The sequence below is a fragment of the Rhinopithecus roxellana genome, chromosome 8, assembly GCF_007565055.1.
Source record: "Rhinopithecus roxellana isolate Shanxi Qingling chromosome 8, ASM756505v1, whole genome shotgun sequence".
NCBI classification, from domain to species: Eukaryota; Metazoa; Chordata; class Mammalia; order Primates; family Cercopithecidae; genus Rhinopithecus; species Rhinopithecus roxellana.
The window spans coordinates 130776609-130800112 of NC_044556.1; the positions used below are offsets into that span (position 1 = coordinate 130776609).

The following is a 23504-nucleotide window of genomic DNA, read 5'->3' on the forward strand; positions in this document are numbered from 1 at the left end:
CATATGTAAAAAGAGCCATGAGATTCATTCATTCATTCATTCATTCATTCACTCACTCATTTATTTATTTATTTTGAGACTGAGTCTTGCTTTGTCACCCAGGCTGGAGTGCAGTGGTGCGATCTCAGCTCACTGCAACCTCTGCCTCCCGGGTTCAAGCAATTCTCTGCCTCAGCCTCCTGAGTAGCTGGGATTACAGGCGCCCACCACCACGCCTGGCTAATTTTTTTGTATTTTTGGTAAGAGACGAAGTTTCACCATCTTGACTAGGCTGGTCTTGAACTCCAGACCTCGTGATCCACCCACCTCGGCCTCCCAAAGTGTTGGGATTACAGGTGTGAGCCACTGCACCTGGCCTCATTTTTATAAGTGTATTTGTAGATTTTCATCGTAGATCAAAGTATATACTTTTATACACACACACACACCCTTTTCCAGGTTCTGTGCAATCCCATGTGTTTGAGCTTTCTGGCGATCTGGCTCTAGAAACCCAAAGTGTCATTGCAAAATAGATTGGGATACTTGGTGTCAAAAGCAGTATTTCTTATTCTTTTTAAACCTATATCCCTTTGATAGATATGAAAATCTTATACCATAGCGGTAGTAATATTGAATATGATTTTTTCAAACTACATATGCTTTATATTCCCCTACCCCCACCCAGGGATTTTCATAGGCTCCTCTACATAGTTTTGCCCTCAAGGAAGAGAATCATTACTTTAAAGAAAGTAGCAAAATACACCTGAAATGTTGATTTCTTCTCCATTTCTATTTGGGAATGTAGGTTACTAGAGAGAACTTTTACCTATTTATTCATTTATTCAACAAACATGGATCGAGTATACTATATGCAAGCTCTTTATGGTACAAAGATAATGATGATAGGCCACGCAAAAACTTGTATGAGAATGTTAATAGCAGCATTATTTACATAGTTTAAAAAACTAGAAACAATTCAAATGTCTGCAGACTGAAGAATATTTAAACAAAATATATATTCACACAATGAAATACTATTTGGCAATAAAAGGAGTTCAGTATAACAGACTTACATTATGGTACAAAATGGATGAACGTCAAAATTATCATGCTAAGTTCAAGAACCCAAACACAAAAGATTACATATTGTGTGATTCTTTTATATGGAATGTTCAGAAAAGGCAATTCAACAGAAACAGAATACAGATCAGTGTTTGCTTGGGGTAGGGGCTGGAAGTGGGGATTGACAGCTAATGGCCATGATGGAAGTATATGAGGTGACAGAAATGTTGTTCTAAAATTGGATTTTTATGAATCCTGTGGTAGGTAAGTTATACCTCAAACATTATTTAAAATAAATTTTCATTATAAAAAAAGATAAAGATTTTAGAACTGTTACCTTTAGAGTTCGGTCAGTCAGTGAAGCAGACATAAACGAAGAATTATATGTAGTGTGCTTTGGCTGCGTGTATGTGGTCCCAAAAGAGCCCTAAGGTGGGAGTTTCATTTGTGACTGAGAGAGTTGTTAAATATGAAAAACTTTGTATAGAAAACAGTGTTTGAGATTAGCCTTGCAAAATAAGTAAGGAGTTTTCCATATGGAGAGGCATTTGTGTCTTGACTTATTGTTGGCACACAGGAAGTAACAGTCCTCTTTCTTTTCATTTTTGGGCTTCTTACATTTTTAATATGCATATGATGAGAAGTGTAAATGTATTGACAGTTCTGACTAAGGACGTTAAACAATTAGCAAATTTATATACTAATCTTTTAACAATTAAAGTTAAGCAATCTTATTACATATGATATTCTGTCTTCTGGCTAATTTACCTGAGGTTTTTAGTCAGCAGAATAATTTATAGTTGCCTTTAGATAAATCCTTGTATTATTTCATTTTATGTTTGTGTGTATATTGTGTGTAATATTTTTTCAGATAACTTCTAAGTCATTAGGACATAAATACTTAAGTTGTTTGAACCTGACTACTTAATAAATAGAAGCATTAGTTACTTCTTTTGGCCTAGACAGATGAAAATATTACTGGAACACTAAGGGCATCGTGAACCAAGAAGGAACCAAGAAGTTCTATACTGTTTTTGATCTTAAGGATGATAAGACAAACACATTTACAATAGAAATGCTTAACATGTGTAAAAGGAGCCCTGAGATTCATTTTCTGTTGACTTCAGTAAGAGATTTTAAAATATGTGAATTGTTCTGTTTTTTACAATATGGAAGACTAGAAAGAAATCCTAATAATCTCTTTGAAACACTAAAGTGACACATAAAATATACAAAATTATCAGGAAAATAATAAAAATATGTATCTAATATGATTAAAAACGTAAAGGAGAGCACAAAAACCATAAACAAAGAAGAAATCATTAAAATTAACTAGGCATATTTTTTAAAGGACCAATTAGATCTTTTACAAATGAAAATATAATCACGGAAATTAGTATCGTAATAGATCAATTAAACTGTAGATTAGGTAGAATTAAAGGGACAATTTATAAACCGGAAGATAGAGCTGAAAATTTACTCAGAATGCAACACAAATTGATAAAGAGAAGAAAATATGAGAGATGTAAGAGACAAAGTAAAAAGGTCAAGGGGTTATAATTGGTATCTTTATTTTCCCATGACCCGTTCCATATTTCCTTTGCCCTCAGCCAGAACCCCAACTGGTTATTGGGTGAGATGACCTAGACTTTAAATTCGTAAAGGATCTGAATCTCAATAGGTCTTTTATTAATTACTGTAGGTTTTGTTTTTGTTTTTGTTTTTGAGACATAGTCTCACTCTGTCACCCAGGCTGGAGTGTGTGGTGCCACAATCTCAGCTCACTGCACCCTCCACCTCCTGGGGTCAAGTGATTCTCACGCCTCAGCCTTCTGAGCACCTGGGATCACAGGCGTGCACCACCACACCCGGCTAATTTTTGTAATCTTTGTAGAGACGGGTTTTTACCATGTTGGTCAGGCTGGTCTCGAACTCCTGGCCTCAAGTGATCCACCTGCCTCAGCCTCCCAGAGTGTTGGGATTACAGGCGTGAGCCACCATGCCCGGGCTGTTGTAGTTTTCCATTAACATATATTATTGGTCATGGAAGTAATCGAGGGTGTTCCAAAGTCTCCTGGGTTCCATACCTTGTTGCTCCTATTATGTTTCAGCAATTCACCTTTCCCTTGGTAATCAGGATCAGTCACTTTTAGCCAGTAAACCCCTTCTTTGTCTATTGTTTCATAGTACAAAAAACCCAAAATGGCCAGGTGGCAGTTGCATCTTCCAATTAAGTGGAACCATTGTTGTATTCCTCTGATGGAAGCATTTTCCCCTTGAGAACTAACCAATAGTCAGAGTTTAAGTTGTAGTTTGGGAAGCAAAAATTATGTGAGTGGATTATTATAGTATTGAGAGGAGCCACTCCTACTTCTACCCCTTGATTCCTAGACTGGATATTTTGGTTATGGTGGAGACATATGGCCTCGTTATTGTATCCTGTAAGACAGAACCCCATCCTTTCAGAGTCTTGTGTCTCAACTTTTCTGTTAGGCCGTTGATTAGCTTTTCTATTAGGCCATCTACTTCTGGGTATATAATAAAAGACTATTTTATTCCATGGCTATGAGCCCATTGCTTTTACTGTTGTTGCTGTGAAATGAGTTCCTTGATCAGAAGCAAGGCTGTATAGAATACCATGATAGTGGATAAAGCGTTTCAGGAGATGGTGGTACTAGAGAAGCATTATAGGTAGGGAAGGTACATCCATATCAAGAATGCTTTTATTCCAGGGAGGACAAATCTCTGTCCCCTGCCCAATAGAAGGCATCCAACACAATCAACCTGCCAGTAGGTAGCTGGCCAGTCCCAAGGAAAAATGGTAACATGTCTGAGGTTCAGTGCTAGTCTCTGCTGCCTGGTGAATAGCTGTATTATCAGATGTGTAGCTGCATGCCAGGTGCTAGAGGTTGTATTGATTTTCCTCAGTGAAAATACTATATCCAGAATAGCAACTGCCATCACAGAGACCACCTAGTTTACACCAATCCAGTTATTTGCCAAGATTCATCAAACTTGTAGGTAAACAAATGAGTTAAGAGAGGATATGGTAGGTATCCTATCCCTTTGTCTTTAAAGTCTGTGATTGTTGTACTAATTTCTGCAGTTCTATCTTGATAAGGAAAAGTTCCAGAAACTGTCACAGCCCTTCCTTTCATTATGTTTCTTACCCGTGGGTCAGAATCACTGGAGAGTCTACCAGCAGCCTAGTAGTTCTATTCTAATTATACATCTTGGAACTGAAAAAAGAATCATAGGATGAATCTGTGGACCAACTGGGTCTTCTGTGAGTCTAATCTGGGCTGATATTTCATCTGTCACCTGAATATCATAAGTGTATAGTTTGATTGCTAAACCACAGTGATGCCAGGAGTCTCCAGAAGTTTGCCACTCCTAAGGAAAACCCTCCTAGGGAAAAAGATTCGAAGTATGAGAGGAACTTGAAATGAGCAAGTTTCTCCATTGCTGACTTTGAAGATAGAGTTAAGAGTAGTCTCGAGAAGCTAAAAGCAGACCACAGATAAGAGACAGCAAGGAAACGAGAACCTCACTCTTAAAACTACAAAGAACTGAATTCTGCCACAACCAAGTGAGCTTGAATGTGAGCTTGAGAAAGCAGCCTAGCTAACACCTTGTGTTTAGCCTTAGGAGAGCCTGACAGAGAACCTAGCCACATCATGCTTGGACTTCTAACCTATGAAACTGTGAGCTAATAAATGGGGTTTCTTTAAGACACTATGTGTGTGATAATTTGTTATATAACAATACAAAGCTAATATACAAGAGCCAGTGACTAGTAATCTTTGCAAAGTCTGGATATTTCCCTTTCCCCAGTGCACAGTCACTCTAGTAAAAAGACACGAGGCCCTCTGAGGAAGGATTAGAGGAAGATCTACAGTATGTACTTGTGTCAATGCTGCAGGAACCACCCGAAAGCAAGGCCAGCTTCCACTTCAGTCAGGGGTCTCTAGTTTTTGAACTAGCATAGGTCTGGAAGCTAGTGAGAGATAGTGACTTTCTTGTAGTGACTAATATCAAGTATTTGGCCACCAGACCTGGAGTTTTTTTCTGTTACGTCAGTCAAGCAATATTCTAGTAGGTTTCCCATTTCTGTCTTTCCTAGGGATAACCATGACCAATTAACCACAGCCAAAATCTCAGTGGGCAAAAACATCTGTCCTCTTGCCTTTTATGGTAAATGCATCCACTTTGTTTTGATAGTTAAGTGCTGCCCTCTGGCCCTTCTGTTCCAAGGATCATTTGAGTGTGCATTGCAATCAGGGAACCCATCTCAGTGGATACATCTCTCATGGCCATTCCTGGCCTTCAATGGAGAGTAAACATAGAGCTTTTTAAGGATGCAGATGCTCTTCTCACTAACGTAATTCTGGATGCCTTAATGAAGGGATTATTTTCTGGGCCCCCTCAGGAGGATGTGATTGGTGTTGGAGAGGCGTAAGAGTGGTCCCTAGGAGCTAAAAGCAGGTCCCAGATGGGTTGACCCACATAGATGGATGAAATTTATTTGTAAAGAGGAATGGAAACATGATTTTGGTTTTGAATGCAATCTTAGATCATAGGAAATACAAGAAGATATAAATAGATTATAAAAGTTAGGAAAATGAAGGTCATGTAAAGGATTAAGAATAGAGATGAATCTTGGAAACATCCTATAGAAGGAAATTCTCTAGGAGAAAGAGTGAATCATGAAGCAGTGCCAGACAGGACAGAAATACTAAAGGTTAGTTAAAGACAACAGCAAGACAGTATAGCAGTAGATAAAGCAAGGAATGGGAGAACTATGATAAAGAATAAGTTGTAAATAATTCTTTGTTATTATTATATAATTTTTATCATTATTTATTGAGTGCTATGTCCCTTGGCATTTCTTTTTTTTTTTCTTTTGAGATGGTGTTTTGCTCTGTCACCCAGGCTGGAGTGCAGGGCCGCGATCTCGGCTCACTGTAACCTCCGCTCACTGCAACCTCCGCCTCCCGAATTCAAGCAATTCTCCTGCCTCAGCCTACCAAGTAGCTGGGATTACAGGAGTGCACCACCTCACCCGGCTAATTTTGTATTTTTAGTAGAGACAGGGTTTCACTATGTTGACCAGGCTGGTCTCGAAATCCTGACCTCAGGTGATCTGCCTGCCTCACCCTCCCAAAGTGCTGGGATTACAGGCATGAGCCATCACACCCTTCCGGTCCATTGGCATTTCTATGCTTCATTTAATCTTTCCAACCACTTTATGAGGGAGTTGGTATTTCCATTTCATATGAAAGTTGTAGAAGAGTTACAAAAAAAAAAAAAACTTCACTAAAATCAAACAGCTATTTAATGAGGCAAGAATTTGAACCCACATCTGCCTGGTTCCAGTGAACTAAATTGTGACCTTGGAAGAAAAATTATAGAGTACTATTTTTAAATGTATGTGTAACACAAACACATATATTCAGATACACCTAATACTTTTAACACATAGCTTGCAAGTCTTAATCTCTTATAATACCTGTCTTAGAGAAGTAATGAAGGATAGTAGGAAATACAGGAGATTAAAAATCTAAAGCCCAAATTCTAATCCTGTTTCTGACCTGAACTGTGTAACCAGAAACATTTCTTAATGGCTTTTTAAAATTGAGATATTTCTATACCATAAAATTTGCCTCCTTAAAGTTTGTAATTCCATGGTTTTTCGTATATTCACAAGGTTGTACACCCATCACTACCAATTCTGGAACATTTTCATCATCCTAAAGACATATCTTGTACCCATTAGCAATCACTTCCCATTCGCCTTCCGCTCAGCCCATGGCAAGCATTAGTCTTCTTTCTATCTGTGTGGATTTCGTGATTCTGGACATTTCATATTAATGGAATCATACGGTATTGGGTATTTTGTGTCTGATTTCTTTCACTTAATGTCTTCAAGGTTCATCCATGTCCTAGCATGAATTAGCACTTCATTCTTTTTTAATGGCTGCTTCTATTGTGTGTTCATATACACACACATGCATGCACACCACATTTTGTTTATTTGTTCCTCAGTTGATGGACATTTGGATTGTTTCCACTTTCTGGCTATAATAAATGCAAGTTAGTATGTGTATGCAAGTTTTCTTATGAACATATGTTTTCACCTCTCTTAGGTATATGCCTAGGAATGGAATTGCTGAATCATATGTTTAACCTTTCGAGAACTGCCAGCTTTCTTCCAAATACCAGAGAGGCTGCATTTTCACTCTTAGTGGCTCTTTACATTTTATTTATTTATTTTGTAAAAAGAAAGGTACATGAGGTTTTGTGGGGGGTAAAATGAAAGCAGTGTGTTACACAAAAAATATTTTTTCCTATCGAGTTCTAAATATTACAAGTAGCAGGTTTTTTTCCTAGAAATTCTAGGGGAACAAATGGGAATTATTATTAAAAATTCAGAAGTCAGTAGGAACTTTTTTATATTACTGATTTGACAATTCTGTTTTATTTCTTACAGAGAAGCTCGCAGAGGCTCAGCGCAGGTTTGCTACACTTCAGAACGAGCTTCAGTCATCGCTGGATGCGCAGAAAGAAAGCACTGGTGTAACTACGCTGCGACAACGCAGAAAGCCAGTCTTCCACTTGTCCCATGAGGAACGTGTCCAACATAGAAATATTAAAGACCTTAAACTGGCCTTCAGCGAGTTCTACCTCAGTCTCATCCTGCTGCAGAACTATCAGGTACTTAGATTCTTACCCTAGAAAATGGCACCTTCAAGTAAATGAGAAATTTCAATAAATGGAAATACCCTAAAGTGTTACTAGTGGGTCAGTTCCAAAAAGGAAAATCCTTAACATGTTATTATTCTTGGGGTTCCTACTGGCTAAAAGCCATGTGTCAGAGACGGTAAAACTGTGTTAACAAGACTTCTGTTTTTGAAGATTCATATTCTAAAAACTTTTGTATAATATTTAGGGGTAGCCCACAACTCAGGGACTAACAGTTTGCTTCCTGTTTTTAGAGGCAGCTCTGATAGTCATGAATAGAAATAATATGTCTCTCCAGCCACTGTTGGCTATGTAAGGGCTTTTTTTTGTTTTTTGTTTTTTTTTCTTTTTTGTAACAGAGTCTCACTGTGTCACTCAGGCTGGAGTACAATGGCATGATCTCAGCTCACTGCAACCTCTGCCTCCTGGGTTCAAGCAGTTCTCCTACCTCAGCCTCCTGAGTAGCTGGGATTACAGGTGCACGCCACCGTCCCCAGCTAATTTTTGTATTTTTAATAGAGATGGGGTTTCACCATGTTGACCAGGCTGGTCTTGAACTCCTGACCTAAAGTGATCCGCTTGCCTTGGCCTCCCAGGCTTTGGGATTACTGGCATGAGCCAATACTCCTGGCCCGTACGGGCTTTTATAGTTCTCCTAACCAATAGCAAAATTTCTACAAAAGGTATCAGATAGTTAATTTTTCTACAGCTGACACTAATAAAACAAAGACCCTGACTTTTCAACTTGTAGCTGAAAGAATCCTTTCAATTTTCCTGTCCATGGGCTGCAATAAAATCATATTTTTTAAAGTTATTGAGAAAAGCATCTCCCTAATCTTTAAAGAGACCTTATGCACTATTTTTTTCATTTTATTCTTGTGATTATTACTTATAGTGAGTGGTTAGAATCATCACAGGATGGTATACCATGTTAAAACTAAAGATTATGTAACAAAAGTATTACCTGGAGTGTTAGAATTTTAAAATAAAAAGTAATTAAAGTCCCATATCTGCAGTAATCTTAAATTGCTAATGCATGTGCTTATTTTTATCATTTTCTTCTATAATTCTACTTTGTTCTTTAGTGATTTAATATTTTATCATTTGAAGACAAACCTAGTAAGAAAACAATTTAGTAGAAAAATAATTACATATGTTTATATAGTGATAAATTGCTTTGAGATTTGTTCATCGCTTTATAATTTAAAAAACAAAAAATGTATTTCCTCTTTCCTATAATGGTTTAACAACGTTACTATATCATAGTTCATAAATTATGTTTGTGTGTTACATGGAAAAATCTTTGTTAAATTTCATTGTATTAACTTTCCTAGCAACTTTTGTTCGGGGTCATTATAAAATGCTCCTTGCGAAAGCAAAAGTAATAGTTAATTATGAAAGTTCTGCTTTATCTTCCATTCTTTGGAGGTCATCTATTCTGTAAGAATACATTTATTTTGAGAATGAAGGAGAAAGGAGGATTGATTAAAAGCTATCTCTAAGTCATGATGTATGTATGCACCCCACACAGATTTTAAGATCATACATTAAAGCATGAGGGAAAAATATGTAAACAAATAAGGAAAGCCTATTTTGGAGTGAGTGCACAATATTTTACTGTTAGGAACGTGTAATCAGCAAATTTGGGAGACCTCTGGTTTAAAGATCTAACCTTGCAATTTGAATTTTCAGCTTTTTTGCATGCTGGGCAAAGAACAACAGAATTTGAGATGTTGGAAGTATAGTATTTTGTTATTGTAGAAATTGGGGAAAAGGAGGGACTTCTACCCATTATAGACTGAACCCTGTACGTATGATCACTGCTTCCTTTCTACTTACTCTTCTTAGCACTCCCATACGCAAACTGAGAATGGGTGGAAGGAACATGAAAGTGAAGAGCACTGGGTGATCTTCCATTTTCTTTACTGGAACATGCATGACTGCATGGCAGGGGGAGATGCATACTCCTGTACCAGTCCTTCAGAAGACAAAGAACTAAATAAATGTGTTCAGTGCATGGCAAATGCAAAACATTTTCTGAAGATAATTCTTTTGACCAAAGCAGCAAAATAATAGAAATTAGCTATTTTGAAAATAAATATACACAGAAAACAGGAAATAAAAAACATTTTGAGTTTAGGACTTTCATTAATTTACTTGGAAGAGAAATAATAGTGTTCATAGTTCAGGGTTTCTTTGTGTTACTAATAGCATACTACCTTGAAATGAATAAAAGAAATAAAAAAGAAGAGTCATCCTTTTAGTAGTAGATGCTTTTATGAAAGCTTTGCCATTTCCTTGAGTACTCAATCTTTGTCCAGCTAGCTCTGTCAGTGCTTAGTGCTTATTCTTTTTCATCTTTTTTGATGGTAGTAGAATTTATAGTTGTGTTTCTCATTTCTTTCTGTAGAATCTGAATTTTACAGGGTTTCGAAAAATCCTTAAAAAGCATGACAAGATCCTGGAAACATCTCGTGGAGCAGATTGGCGAGTGGCTCATGTAGAAGTGGCCCCATTTTATACTTGCAAGAAAATCAACCAGCTTATCTCTGAAACTGAGGTACAATAATCTCGTTTATTTACCACATATTTTCAGTTACATGCTTTATTTTTAGGGAAGCAATTCCTTATTTCTGTTATTTTGTAACTAGTTGCTAGCTTTGAATATATATGCCTTGTGATTTTTTTTTTCATTTTCTTTATCAGTATACATTCACCAAAAAGTAGTCATAATATCGTATATATAAATGGTGCAGAATTATTTGTGCATCACTCAAGTTTAATATAACATAACCAAAATGTAATACTTTGTCTTTCTAGGCTGTAGTGACCAATGAACTTGAAGATGGTGACAGACAAAAGGCTATGAAGCGTTTACGTGTGCCCCCTTTGGGAGCTGCTCAGGTTAGCATTTGGTTCCAGCAGTTTGTTTGGTTTCACCTATTAATAATCAACATGATATTTAGCTGGCCCCATTACCTTAAAAAAATTTTCAGCCAAAGTTTACAAGTAGTTGCTAATTTTCTTATTTTAGTTTTTTAAATATTATATGCTGTATTTTACTTCATTCTGAATTATAATGTCTTCCACCTTTCTCTTCTCATACTGTACTTTTCTCTTGTTTATTCTTACTGAAATGTTAACTTATTGGTATCATCAAATGATTAAGATGTGATTTTAAAAAAATGATCTGGTGCGTTCAGATGTGCTAGATTGCTATATAGCTTCATCCAAAATGCAGCAGTTGCTCCAAAAAAGCATTTATTAAATGATATCTACACAGTAGTTATAAAAAAAAGAAAGCATTTATTAAGTGATATCTTCTGTGTCATAAAACAAGTCTCAATAAATATAGAAGGATTTAAGTCATACAAAGTATATTTTCAGGGCAACAGTGGAATAGAAACCAATAACAGAAAGAGCTTCCATAACCTAATGAAAGGCATCTATTAAAAAAAAAATAAAACCTCTACAGTTATTATCATACTCAATGATGAACACTGCATGCTTTCTCCCTAAGACATGGCCCAAAAAAGGGTATTCACCTTTAACACCTGTATTCAACATTGTGCTGGAGATTATAGCCAGTACGGTAAGGGAAGAAAAAGAAATGAAAGTCATTCAGGGTAGAAAGAAAGAAGTAAAACCAGTGGGGTTTTGCCAGCAACTTGATGATCTATGTAGATAATCTAGTGAATCTATAGAATAGCTACTGGAACTAATAAATGAGTTTAGCAGGGTCACCAAATATAAGACCAATATGTAAAATCATTTGTCTAGATACTTGCAAGAACAATCAAAAAATGTTTTGAAACATTTTTGAATGGAAATCAAAAAATGTTAAAGCAATGTTATTTATAATATCAAAATATACAATGCTTAGTAATAATTCTGACAAAAGATGTGTAAGGCCTTTACATTGAAAACAACAAAACACTGCTGAGCAAAATTAAAGACTTGAATGAGAGAGATCCTCTGTTCATGGGTATCTTGCACAAACCCAGTATTTTAAAGATACATTGTTTCTTCCTCAGATGATCTATAGATATAATACATTCCAGCTCAGAAATCTCAGAAGACTTTTTTTTTTGTAAAATTGGTAAGCAGATTTAAAATTTTATTTGGAAGCCAGGCATGATGGCTCGTGCCTGTAATCCCAGAACTTTGGGAGGCTGAGGCAGGTGGATCACTTGAGGCCAGGAGTTCAGTACTAGCCGGGCCAACATGATGAAACCCCATCTCGACTAAAATAAAAAAGTTAGCTGGGCTTGGTGGCACATGCCTGTAATCCCAGCTACTTGAGAGACTGAAGTACAAGAATCACTTGAAACCAGGAGGTGGAGGCTGCAGTGAGCTGAGATTGCACTGAGTGACAGAGCAAGACTCTGTCTCAAAAAAAAAAAAAAAGTATATGGAAAGGCAGAGGACCTAGAATAGCCAAAGCAACTTTGGAACATAAATTGAAGGATTAACATTATCTTATGAAAGCTTATTAAAGCTACAATAATCAAGAGAGTGTGGTAGTAGTGTCATGGTAGGCAAATAGATCAATGGACCAGAATAGAGTGTCCAAAAATAGAGTAGCATATTACAGACAACAGATATTTGATACAGATATAAAGCAGATTAGTGGAGAAAGATAGCATTTTTAACTAATGATGCTGAAACAGTTGAATTCCATATACCAAAAAAAAAATGAACTTTCATCCATTCTTCACACCATACAGTTCTAAATGTACCATAGATCTCAATGAAAACTGAAAACTACAAATTTCTAGAAGAAAATATGGAAGAAAGTCCTAATGACTTTGGGTTATGCAAAGATTTCTTAGAAGTGACACCAAAAGCACCTCATCAAAGTTAAAAACGTATGCTCTTCAAAAGACACATAAGAGAATGAAAAGAAAAGCAAGAGACTAGCAGAAAATATTTATAAAACATATCTGTTAAAGGACTTATATTTAGAATATGTAAAGAACTCCAGTACTCAATAGAAGGAAAACAATCAAATGGGCAAAATGGGCAAAAGACCTGAACAGTTCTTCACAGATGTACAGGTGGCAAATTAGCATGTGATGAAATGCTCAATATCATTAGGCATTATGGAAATGCCAGTTAAAACCACAGTAAGATAATACATTCTCTGTTAGATGACTAAAAACGACTAATCATACTAAATGATGGAGGAGTAGGAACTCTCTTTTCTAATATGCTGTGGTGGAATATAAAATGTATAATGAATAAACACATTTGAAAACAGTTTGGAAGTTTCTTAAAAGTGCATCTACCATATGATCTAGCTGTTACACTCCTAGGTATTTACCCAAGACAAATGCAAATATATGTTCATATAAAGACTTCAACACAAATGTTCATAGCATCTAAACAACCTAAATGTATCTACAGGCATTCTTAAACACCCTAATTTTTTGAAACCAATTTAAAAATGTTTATTCAAAAACAACTGACATAAGTAAATTGCAGTGGATAAACAATTTGTGATATATCCATACAATGAAATACTACTCAGCAATAAAAAGCAACAACTTATTGATAAATGTAACAACGTGGATAAACCTCAAATTAATTATATGGAGAGAAAGAAAGCATAAAAAAAAAAGTGCCTACTATATGATATCATTAACCTAAGACTCCAGGAAAAATGCAAACTAATAGTGACAGAAAGCAGATCAGTGGTTGCTTGTGGATAGAGTGAGGTAGGGTAGGCTGGGAGGAAAGGATTGCAAAGGCACATGCGAAATTCTTGGGCATCGTGGATATGTTCTTTGTCTTGATTATGCTGATGGTTTTGTAGACATTTATACAGTATCAAATCTTATCAAATCGTACACTTTAAATATATACAGTTTATATCAATTTAGGCAGTAAAGTATTTTTTAAAAATCCTAAGCATATTATTGTCAAACTGCTTGTAAATAAGGAAAAGAATCTTAAAAGCATCCAGGGAGCAAAGACACAAATTCTGTACTTTAAGTATGTGCAATTTATTTATGTCAGTTGTTTTTGAATAAACATTTTAAAATTGGTTTCAAAAAATTAGGGTGTTTAAGAATGCCTGTAGATACGGTAAGCTAAAGAAAACATAGAAATGGTATCTCTGGTGAGGAAGGAAGGTTTTGGGATCAGGGAGGAATAGGGACTTCAAAGTTAATGGAAATGTTCAGTTCCTAAATATGGATAATAGTTATAGGTTCGCTTTATTATTATTTGGTATCCTGTGGATACCAAAATCCATGGATGCTCAAGTCCCTTATAAAATGGCATAGTATTGCATATAACCTGTACACATCCTCTTACATACTTTAAATGATCTCTGGGTTACTTATAAGACCTAATACAGGCCGGGCGCGGTGGCTCAAGCCTGTAATCCCAGCACTTTGGGAGGCCGAGACGGGCGGATCACGAGGTCAGGAGATCGAGACCATCCTGGCTAACACGGTGAAACCCCATCTCTACTAAAAATACAAAAAAACTAGCCGGGCGAAGTGGCGGGCGCTTGTAGTCCCTACTCGGAAGGCTGAGGCAGGAGAATGGCGTAAACCCGGGAGGTGGAGCTTGCAGTGAGCTGAGATCCGGCCACTGCACTCCAGTCCGGGCGACAGAGGGAGACCCTGCCTCAAAAAAAAAAAAAAAAAAAAAAAAAAAGACCTAATACAGTGTAAATGCTGTGTAAATAGTTATTAATACTCAGTGTTTTTATTTGTATTACTTTTTCTTGTTGTTTTGTTATTTTTTACTGGTTTTTGTTCCTGAATATTTTCAATCCACAGTTGGTTGATTCCTCGAATGTAGAATCCACATACTATAATTTAAGCCTAAGATTATAATCTTGTTTATTTCATGACACAGATTTCTGTTAAAAAAAAAACTCGATTAATTGGCAACTTGAATAGTATTATAGTATGATGAAGGTTGATTCTCTGGTTCCAATTTATAAAAATTTAGAACATAAAATATTATTTTCATAGTAGAATGTTGAGACTCACTCTACTATTTTATTACAGCATATAGTAAATACAATCAGTGTTTTGTCCTGTACTCAAAATGCTATTTTTCTGTCCACAGCCTGCACCAGCATGGACTACTTTTAGAGTTGGCCTATTTTGTGGAATATTCATTGTACTGAATATTACCCTTGTGCTTGCCGGTAAGTAGTTTAAATTTTGAATTAATTTATTCTTACCAATATGCCTGTGTCATATTCTGCCCCTCTGTAAGGAATTATGCATGCAACTACCAAAGCTACTGAAAGATAAATCTATCAGGGCTAAGTTTTTTGTCCTTATAAATGTGTGTTTTTTTTTTAGCTGTTTGTTTTGTTGGAGTTTTTTCCCCATATGAGTATGGTTAGTCTCTAAAACATTGCTTGTTTATGACCTCTTTTTCTTCATCATTTTCTAGTTTCTGTATATAACTTCCATATAATTTTTTAGAGTTTATCAAAAACCTTGGCTCTCTTGATCATAGATGAGGATAAATAATGTTACCAAATTCGTTCACAAAGCTCTTTCACTTTGCTTATTGGAGACCCTCTCACATCATTTTCAAAATCTGTTTAAAATTACTTTGCTTATAGTGTTAAGAAGCTTGGTTGTATAATTTCCTATTATAGAAGTAAAAACAATTAGAAAGAGGTAGAAGGGATTCCTAGGAGCAGCTGCACTCCCAACATCAAGAAATGATATAACAGCAAAGGAAGCATAATCTTACTAAATCTCCCCAAAGAATTTGACACACCCCACAGTAGCATTTGACATAATCAGTCACCACTTCTTGAAACACACTGTTGGATTGTTTTTCTGGAGAAACCACACTCTGCTGGTTTTCCTGTTAAATTTTACTGGCAGTTTGTTCCCAATCTCCTTTGCTAGCTATACTTTTCTTTGTGACATCAAAATGTTGGGGTATAGTGCTGGGCTGAATCCTTCAATCTCCTCTGTCTATATTTGTTTCCTATCTAGGCAATCTTATTCAAGCCTATGGCTATAAATACCGTCTATATGCTAATGCCTCCCAAATATATGTTTTCTCTTCTGAAAGATGTCTACTTAGCTGGTTGGATTTGTCTAGTAGATATCTCAAACTTACACAGATAAAAGATCCCTTGATTTTTACCCCCAAATATGCTCTTCTGTCTGGCATCACCTTTCATCCATTTCCCAGTCCAAAATCTTTTAGTTTCTCTTTTCCTTCATATTTAATCTTTAGTCCATCAGCAAATCTTGTTGGTCTGTCTTCAAAATATGTTCTAAATGTGTTTACTTTTCACCACCTTGGCCAGTGCCACTCTTGTCTAAGCAGCCATTTCTTTTTTTTTTTTTTTTTGACATGAAGTCTCGCACTGTTGCCCGTGCTGGGATGCAATGGTCCGATCTCGGCTCACTGCAACCTCCGCCTCCTGGGTTCACGTGATTCTTCTGCCTCAGCATCCTGAATAACTGGGATTACAGGCACACACCACCACACCTGCCTAATTTTTTGTATTTTTAGTAGAGACGGGGTTTCACTATGTTGGCCACTGGTCTTGAACTCCTGACCTTGTTATCCACCCACTCAGCCTCCCAAAGTGCTGGGGTTACAGGCATGAGCTGCTGCGCCTGGCCACCAGCCATTTCTTGTTTAGTATATAGCAGTCTTCTGGACTCGGGTCTCCTTGCATCTACTCTTGCCTCCTTATAGCCACTAGTGTCTTTCCCCCCCTCCCCCAATGGAAGTTAGATCATGTCACTCTCCTATTCAAAATTCATTCATGGCTACTTTTAAAATAAAATTCGAACTCCTTACCATTGCCTACAAGAACCTACAGGATCTCATCTCTGTGGGCCTTTCCGGTATTATATTCTGTCATCTTCCCCCACACTCAGCTTCACTTTATTTCCAGCCACACTTGTGCTATTATTTCTTGGATGCATCAAGCTCATTCTAATCTAAGAGCCTTTGCAATTGCTGAAAGAGCTCTTCCTCAATATGTCTATCTAGCTTATTTCATCACTTCATATAGGTCTGTATTCAAATGCTATATTCTTAGTAGGGTGTTCCCTGATCACCCAACCCTAAAGTAATCTATTCTGTCCCTTTAGCTTACGTTAGTTTTCTTCTGAGTACATATACTTACCTGACATTATATATTTATATTTCTTGTGATCTGTTGTCCCACTGGAGTATAAATTTTCTTGATGCCTGGGCTTTTTTGTCTCTCCTGTATCTCTAGCACCTAGAACACTGCTTAGACCATAGTAGGGGCTCGAAAAGTATTGGGGAAGTTTGAATGGCTGGAAGAGAAAGAGAAAGATGAAGTTAAATGATATTCAGAAAACACATGCACAAACAGCAGAAAAACAGACACAAATCTCAAACCTTCTTATAGTCAAGGACTTTTAAGGGCAGATAACCTTGGTATATCTAAGGGTCTATGTAATTGGGCTCATAATAACTGAATCATTAATAAAGGCCTAAATTTTGTTCATTGAAGTCTGCAAAGAAATATTAGATTGGTGCAAAAGTTGCCATTACTTTTAATGGAAAAAACTGCAATTACTTTTGCATCAACCTGTATGATTTAGAAATAGATGTTATTATTTGAATATCCATAATATTCCATTTCAGAGTTTTAGTAATCATAATAATGCCCAAATAAGGAAGCTTTATGTCACTGTCATACTTATTGTTCTTGATTGCAGGGACTATGTATTGTTGCATTTTAAGTTCCCAACACATTGTCAAGGTTTATAGCAGATATTCAAGAGATAATTTACTGAACTAATTATTCCTCATAAACATTCTGCTTAAGACTATCAATTGTATATTATGAAATGATAACCTACATTGTAATGGCTTTTAGAGAGCATATGCGTTTTACCTATTAACAGTGTGTTTTCATTTGTATTGTTAGAGTTGTTCCTACCAATTACTAAAAATCAACTCTTAATAGTTATTGTCAACCCTGAGTTTATGATGTAGTGTTGCTATAATTTATGATCATATTTTAATCTGGTTCTATTTCCTTAAGTGAATACAGTCTACTTATGTAGAATACATGAAAATAATGCAATTAAAAAACTCAGATCTATGTTACCAAGCTAGCTATAGTGGAAGGAACAAAAGGTCTGCCTGGGTTTCAGTTTCAGCCCCACTGTTAGTTGTTTTGGTTTTAAGGACCTCATTTAACTTCCCTGAAACAGTTCCCTCATCTGTTAAATGAGTTTAACACCTTAAATTTGCAGGGTTCTTTAGAGTTCATTCATTCATTCAACAAGTAAATTTTATGTGTCTAAGGGTTATGCTTGATGCCCACAAGTCTTAAGTAAGAGAATCCCTTTCATTATGAAATGTATTATGCCAAGGAGATTAAGGCATATATTAAAGCAATATACTGCAAGATAGGAGGTGTTAAATATTCTAAGCAGTTCAAAGAGACAAGTGATTACTTTTCAATGAGAGCATCAGGGAAGACTTCATGGGAGAGATGACATTTATGCTAGACAATGGTGGAATGAAAGCCATTTCAAGAGAAGGAGACAGATGAGCAAAGAGATTTAGTTGGCCTGGGGTGGGGATGGAGTGTAGAAGGAGGGAGTGACTTATGAAGGAGAGAGTGATAAATGGGCCAGAGTGGGGAATATTAGATGAGAAGGGTGAAAATATAGCTTGAGGCCAGCTCATAGGGATCAGATAAGACGTGTAAGTAAAACATGTTTGTAGTTGCAAAGTGCTATGTCAATATAAGGTGTAGATGGTAGGGAATGTTTTTTCTGTAGAAAATGCCTTAGTCATTTGTAGGTGGAATTTTTTTGTTTGTTTGTTTAATTTTCAAGATGAGCATGGTGGTATTATCATAAAAAAAAAGACATAAGAAAAAAAAATTTTTCCATTCTTTTTGTGTGAATTAATTGAAAGTTTTACAATTTGAGGTTTTTTTCTTTAGTATGTACAGACTATGTTTTTGTAAGACATTCTGATTTGTTTTTTATGTGTGCGGTGTATGCATTTAGTGTTATGCATTATGTTGTCTCACCTCAGAACCCTTCTTTGTTTGATCTTTGTGTGTGTCGTAGCAGGGAGGGTAAATATAGTTAAAGCCAGCTGTCTATCCTTTTTTATCTCCCAGCGGGTGCTTGAGAGATAACAGTGTTAAGAGTCAAAGAGAAACACAGTTGTAGTATGCATGTACAAGCACGATTCTTTTTTTCAGACACTCACATTAAAAAAAAATGTGCATAATTGCTGTGGTTTTTCAAGGGGACGTGACCTAGTGTTTAATAATTTCTCTGAAAATCACATATTTCAGATTTTAATTTCATGAAGATGAAAAGTTGACTATTTAGATTTTTTTTCAAACTTGTTTCTTTTGCAGGTTCCTACTAACATATATAACTTAATTTGGTACAATAACAGTATACCATATTTCACTTACTGGTTTGATCATTTACAGTGAGTATGAGGCGTGAAATAGGCACTGGTACACTAGTGGTAAGAGTACTCATTGTTGCTATCTCTTTGGAGGATAATTTGGCAGTGTGTGTAAAAATTTTAAGCCTAATTACGTTGATTAAGCAGTTTCGTTTCTAGAAATTTATCCTACAGACATACTTGTACATGGTTGCAAAGACATGTATGCCAGGAGGATAGTCATTGCCATTTTGTTTATAGTAGGAAAATCCTAGAAACCACTCAAATATTCATAAATTGATAGCTCTTTAAATTATATTACCTCTATACAGTGGAATACCATCGAGATAATGAAATGAACGAGGTAGTGGTGGGAGTGAAAATGGACACAGCACTTTGGAGAAGTTTTTGGCAACAGGAATCGGTTTTGTGGAAGACAATTTTTTCACTGGGCCGGCGGGTAGCAGGGGGAATGATTTCAAGATGAAACCCTTCCACCTCCGATCATCAGTCATTAGTAGAGATCCCTCCCATGCGCAGCTGACAATAGGGTTCGTGCTCCTATGGGAATCTAATGCCGATTATCTAACAGGAGGCGGAGCTCAGGCGGTAATGCTCTCACCAGCCGCTCACCTCCTGCTGTGTGGCCTGGTTCCTGACAGAGCACAGACCAGTACTGGTCCATGGCCTAGAGATTGGAAACCCCTGTACTAACCTATGACCCAGTTCTAATAGAAATGCTTACGTATGTCCACCAAAAGACATGTATGAGAACACTTAAGTAATATTGTTTGTAATAGTATCCAGTCATGCACGACGTAACAATGTCTTGGTCAGTAGCAGACTGTAGATATGAAGGTAGTCCCATAAGATTATAATGGAGCTGAAAAATTCCTAGTGCATAATGGAATAAGAATCATAGCTATCATAGCATAACACATTACTCACATGCTTGTGGTGATGTTGGTGTAAACAAACCTATTGCACTGCCAGCCACATAGAAGTTTAGCACTTAAAATTAATGTGCATAATACTTGATCATAATAAATATTACTGATTTATGTATATACTATACTATACTTTTTATTATTTTAGAGTGAACTCCTCCTACTTATTAATAAAAGAGTTAACTGTAAAACAGCCTCAGGCAGGTCCTTCAGGAGGTGTTCCAGAAGAAGGCATTAGTAGAATAGGAGATGACAGCTCCCTGTGTGTTATTGCCCCTGAAGACCTTCCAGTGGGGCAAAATGTGGAGTTGGAAGACAGTGATATTGGTGATTCTGATCCTGTGTAGGCCTAGGTTAATATGTGTGTTAATGTCTTAGTTTTTAACAAAGTTTAAAAAGTAAAAATAAAAATGTAAAAGTAGAAAAAAGTTTATAGAATAAGTATATAAAGAAAAAATATGTCTGTTTTGTTATACAGTGTGTCCACGTTTTAGGCTAGGTATTATTACAGAAAGTTAAAAGCCTTAAAATTTTTTTAAGTTTATAAAGTTAAAAAGTTACAGTGAGCTGAGGTTAATTTATTATTGAAGAAAGAAAATTTTTTTTTCTAAATTCAGTGTAGCCTAAGTGTGCAGTGTATATAAAGTCCACAGTAGTATAGATTAATGTCCTAGGTCTTCACATTTACTCGCCACTTACTCACTGACTCACCCAGAGCAACTTCCAGTCCTATAGCTCCATTCATTCTAAGTACCCTATACAGGTGTACCATTTTTTTATCTTTTATACTGTATTTTTACTGTGTCTTTTCTGTGTTTAGATATGTTTAGAGACACAAATACTACCATTGTGTTACAATTGCCTACAGTATTCAGTACAGTAACATGGTGGATAGGTTTGTAGTCTAGGAGCAATAGGCTCACATAACTGTAAGTGATGAGAATAACAAACTGTAACTACATACAAGAACATGATGGCTGTAACAAATGTTGAACAAAACAAGCCAGACACAAAGAGTACATATTACATTATTCCATTTACATGGAGTTCAAAAAACAGGCAAGAATCAGGAGTTTACCCTTGGGGAATGGATAGCAATTGGAAAGAATATGAGCAGGAGCTTCTAGGATGCTTGTAATATGCTGTGTTCTGGGTGCTGATACACTTCATTCTTCATCATGGTATACTTAGGATTTATCCATTTTTCTATATGTATGTAACACTTAGATTCAAAAAGTTTACATTAGAAAATGAGTGAGATCTTTGTGCACTGATACTGGAAAATCTCCACTCCAGGATATAAGTGAAAAAAAAAAAAAAGGTATGGAATAGCATATATAGCATGCTCCCAGTTGTAATTGGTGATTTGTTTTTTAAAAAATAGTATGTGTTTCTCTATGCATCAAGAAGTTCTTGAGAGATAATAGACAAATTGTTAACATGTTTTTCTTCAGAAGATCTGGAGTGAGACGAGGCTTCTCATAATCTTTATAATATTTGAGATTATTTTCCTATACACATATATTACTTGTTAAAATTTTTTAATGTTCCTTTAAAGAAAAGTGATTTGGCAACTTAATACAGAGAGGACCGTAATGTTGTAAGTTTTAGAACAAATTTGTTTGATTTTTTTTTTTTTTAAACAGGTACATTTTGGCTTATGTACACAACCTAGCGCCATTGTTAAGTGTGCAGGCTTTGGTGCCAGATTGTAGGGATATTAAATCCTTGTGATCCTGGGCAAGGAACCTATTTTGAGTAAGCTGTTTCTTCATGTATCTGGTGAGGAAAACCAATTTATAGTGTTTCAGTGAGAACTAATGAAATTTTGCCTGAAAAACATTGAGCACATTGCTTACCCCAAAATAAATGCTTGATGAATGTTAGCTGATTTTTAAGTTAAAAATTCATGAAGCCATGGGGAGTTTGTGATGGAACCTTATATATCTTTTATTCTTGGGACTCACAGATCAGAGAGATGATATACTTATTCTTAAAAAGAAATGATACTAATTTGTTTTTTGATTCCCTGGAATTTTTTATGATGATCTTGTCTAGCAAGAGTTATTGTGGTTTAATCCCCAGTAAATTTACAAAAGCTTGCTTCAGGGAGATCATGCCAAATGAAAGATGTTTCATTGTATTGCTTATATATGCCCTTAGGTTTTAGATTTATTTGCAATTGAAAGTTTTGGATCTTTGATGAATAACTTGACTATTAACAGTTAAAATTGCTTTTTGCTTTTTGAAACTCTTTTTCCTTCAGAGACAGGGTCTCTCTCTATTGCCCAGGCTGAAGTGCAGTGGCCCCATTCTAGCTCACTGGAGCCTAGACTAGACCTCCTGGGCTCAGGCGATCCTCCTGCCTTAGACTCCTGAGTAGCCAGGAGTGAAAGCATGCAGTAGCACCATGCCTGGCTAATTTTTTAACTTTTTTGTAGAGACAGGGTCTCACTATATTGCCTAGGCTGGTCTTGAACTCTTTGTCTACAGTGATCCTCCCACTTTGGCCTTCCAAAACACTGGGATTACAGGAGCCACCAGGCCTGGTCCCTGTTTTTTGAATCATTTTGAAAGTAAATGAGTTCATTAGCTTAAATATAGTATTTGCATTCAGAAGAATATATCTTTAGCATTTACTGTTTTACAAAGGTCCTTGGGGTTTTTGTTGTTGCTGCTGTTTTGGTTTTTACTGGCTTTTCTAACAAATTGTGGAGTTCAAGGATATTTTATTCAGATCATATTTGCTGAAAGGCTTAGAGATTTTTCTAGTTCCTATGTTATCAAGTAGAACTTAGGTAAACATGTGTTTAGATTTTTATAAATATGGATTACATTTTCTGTTCATGGCAATTTTCTTCCTATGTAAGGTCATGAATATTTGAACCCTAACCAGGCTATTTCGCTTTCTTTTGTGTATGGCCACAGATATTACCTAGACAGAATTCGAAAATTTTGATATATTAGAGCAAATCTATCATCACCACTACTGAAACAGTTCAAAATATATACCTAGGCCAGGCGCGGTAGCTCACACCTGTAATCCTAGCACTTTGGGAGGCCGAGGCGGGTGGATTGCCTGAGCTCAGGAGTTGGAGACCAGCCTAGGCAACACGGCAAAACCCTGTCTCTACTAAAAATACAAAAAAAGTTCCTGGGTGTGGTGGTGTGTGCCTGTAATCCCAGGTACTTGGGAAGCTGAGGCAGGAGAATCACTCGAACCCAGGAGGCCGAGGGTGCAGTGAGTCAAGATCATGCCATTGCACTCCAGCCTGGGCGACAGAGCAAGACTCTGTCTCAAAAAAAAAAAAAAAAAAAATTATGCGCCTAACATAGAAATTAGTAATGAGATCGTAAGATGTATTT

General features: G+C 36.3%; 1 protein-coding gene across 3 annotated transcripts in view; it reads left to right on the forward strand.

Annotated features, from left to right (window-relative positions):
• Positions 1-23504, forward strand: part of XPR1 (xenotropic and polytropic retrovirus receptor 1) — a 257480-nt gene that overhangs the window by 170466 nt on the left and 63510 nt on the right. For all 3 annotated transcript variants that reach the window (XM_010375641.1, XM_010375642.2, XM_030935137.1), the window contains 4 exons: positions 7532-7755; positions 10193-10342; positions 10603-10686; positions 14869-14950. In XM_010375641.1, the coding sequence (XP_010373943.1) occupies positions 7532-7755; positions 10193-10342; positions 10603-10686; positions 14869-14950 (540 nt within the window). The remainder of the gene's footprint in view (positions 1-7531; positions 7756-10192; positions 10343-10602; positions 10687-14868; positions 14951-23504) is intronic.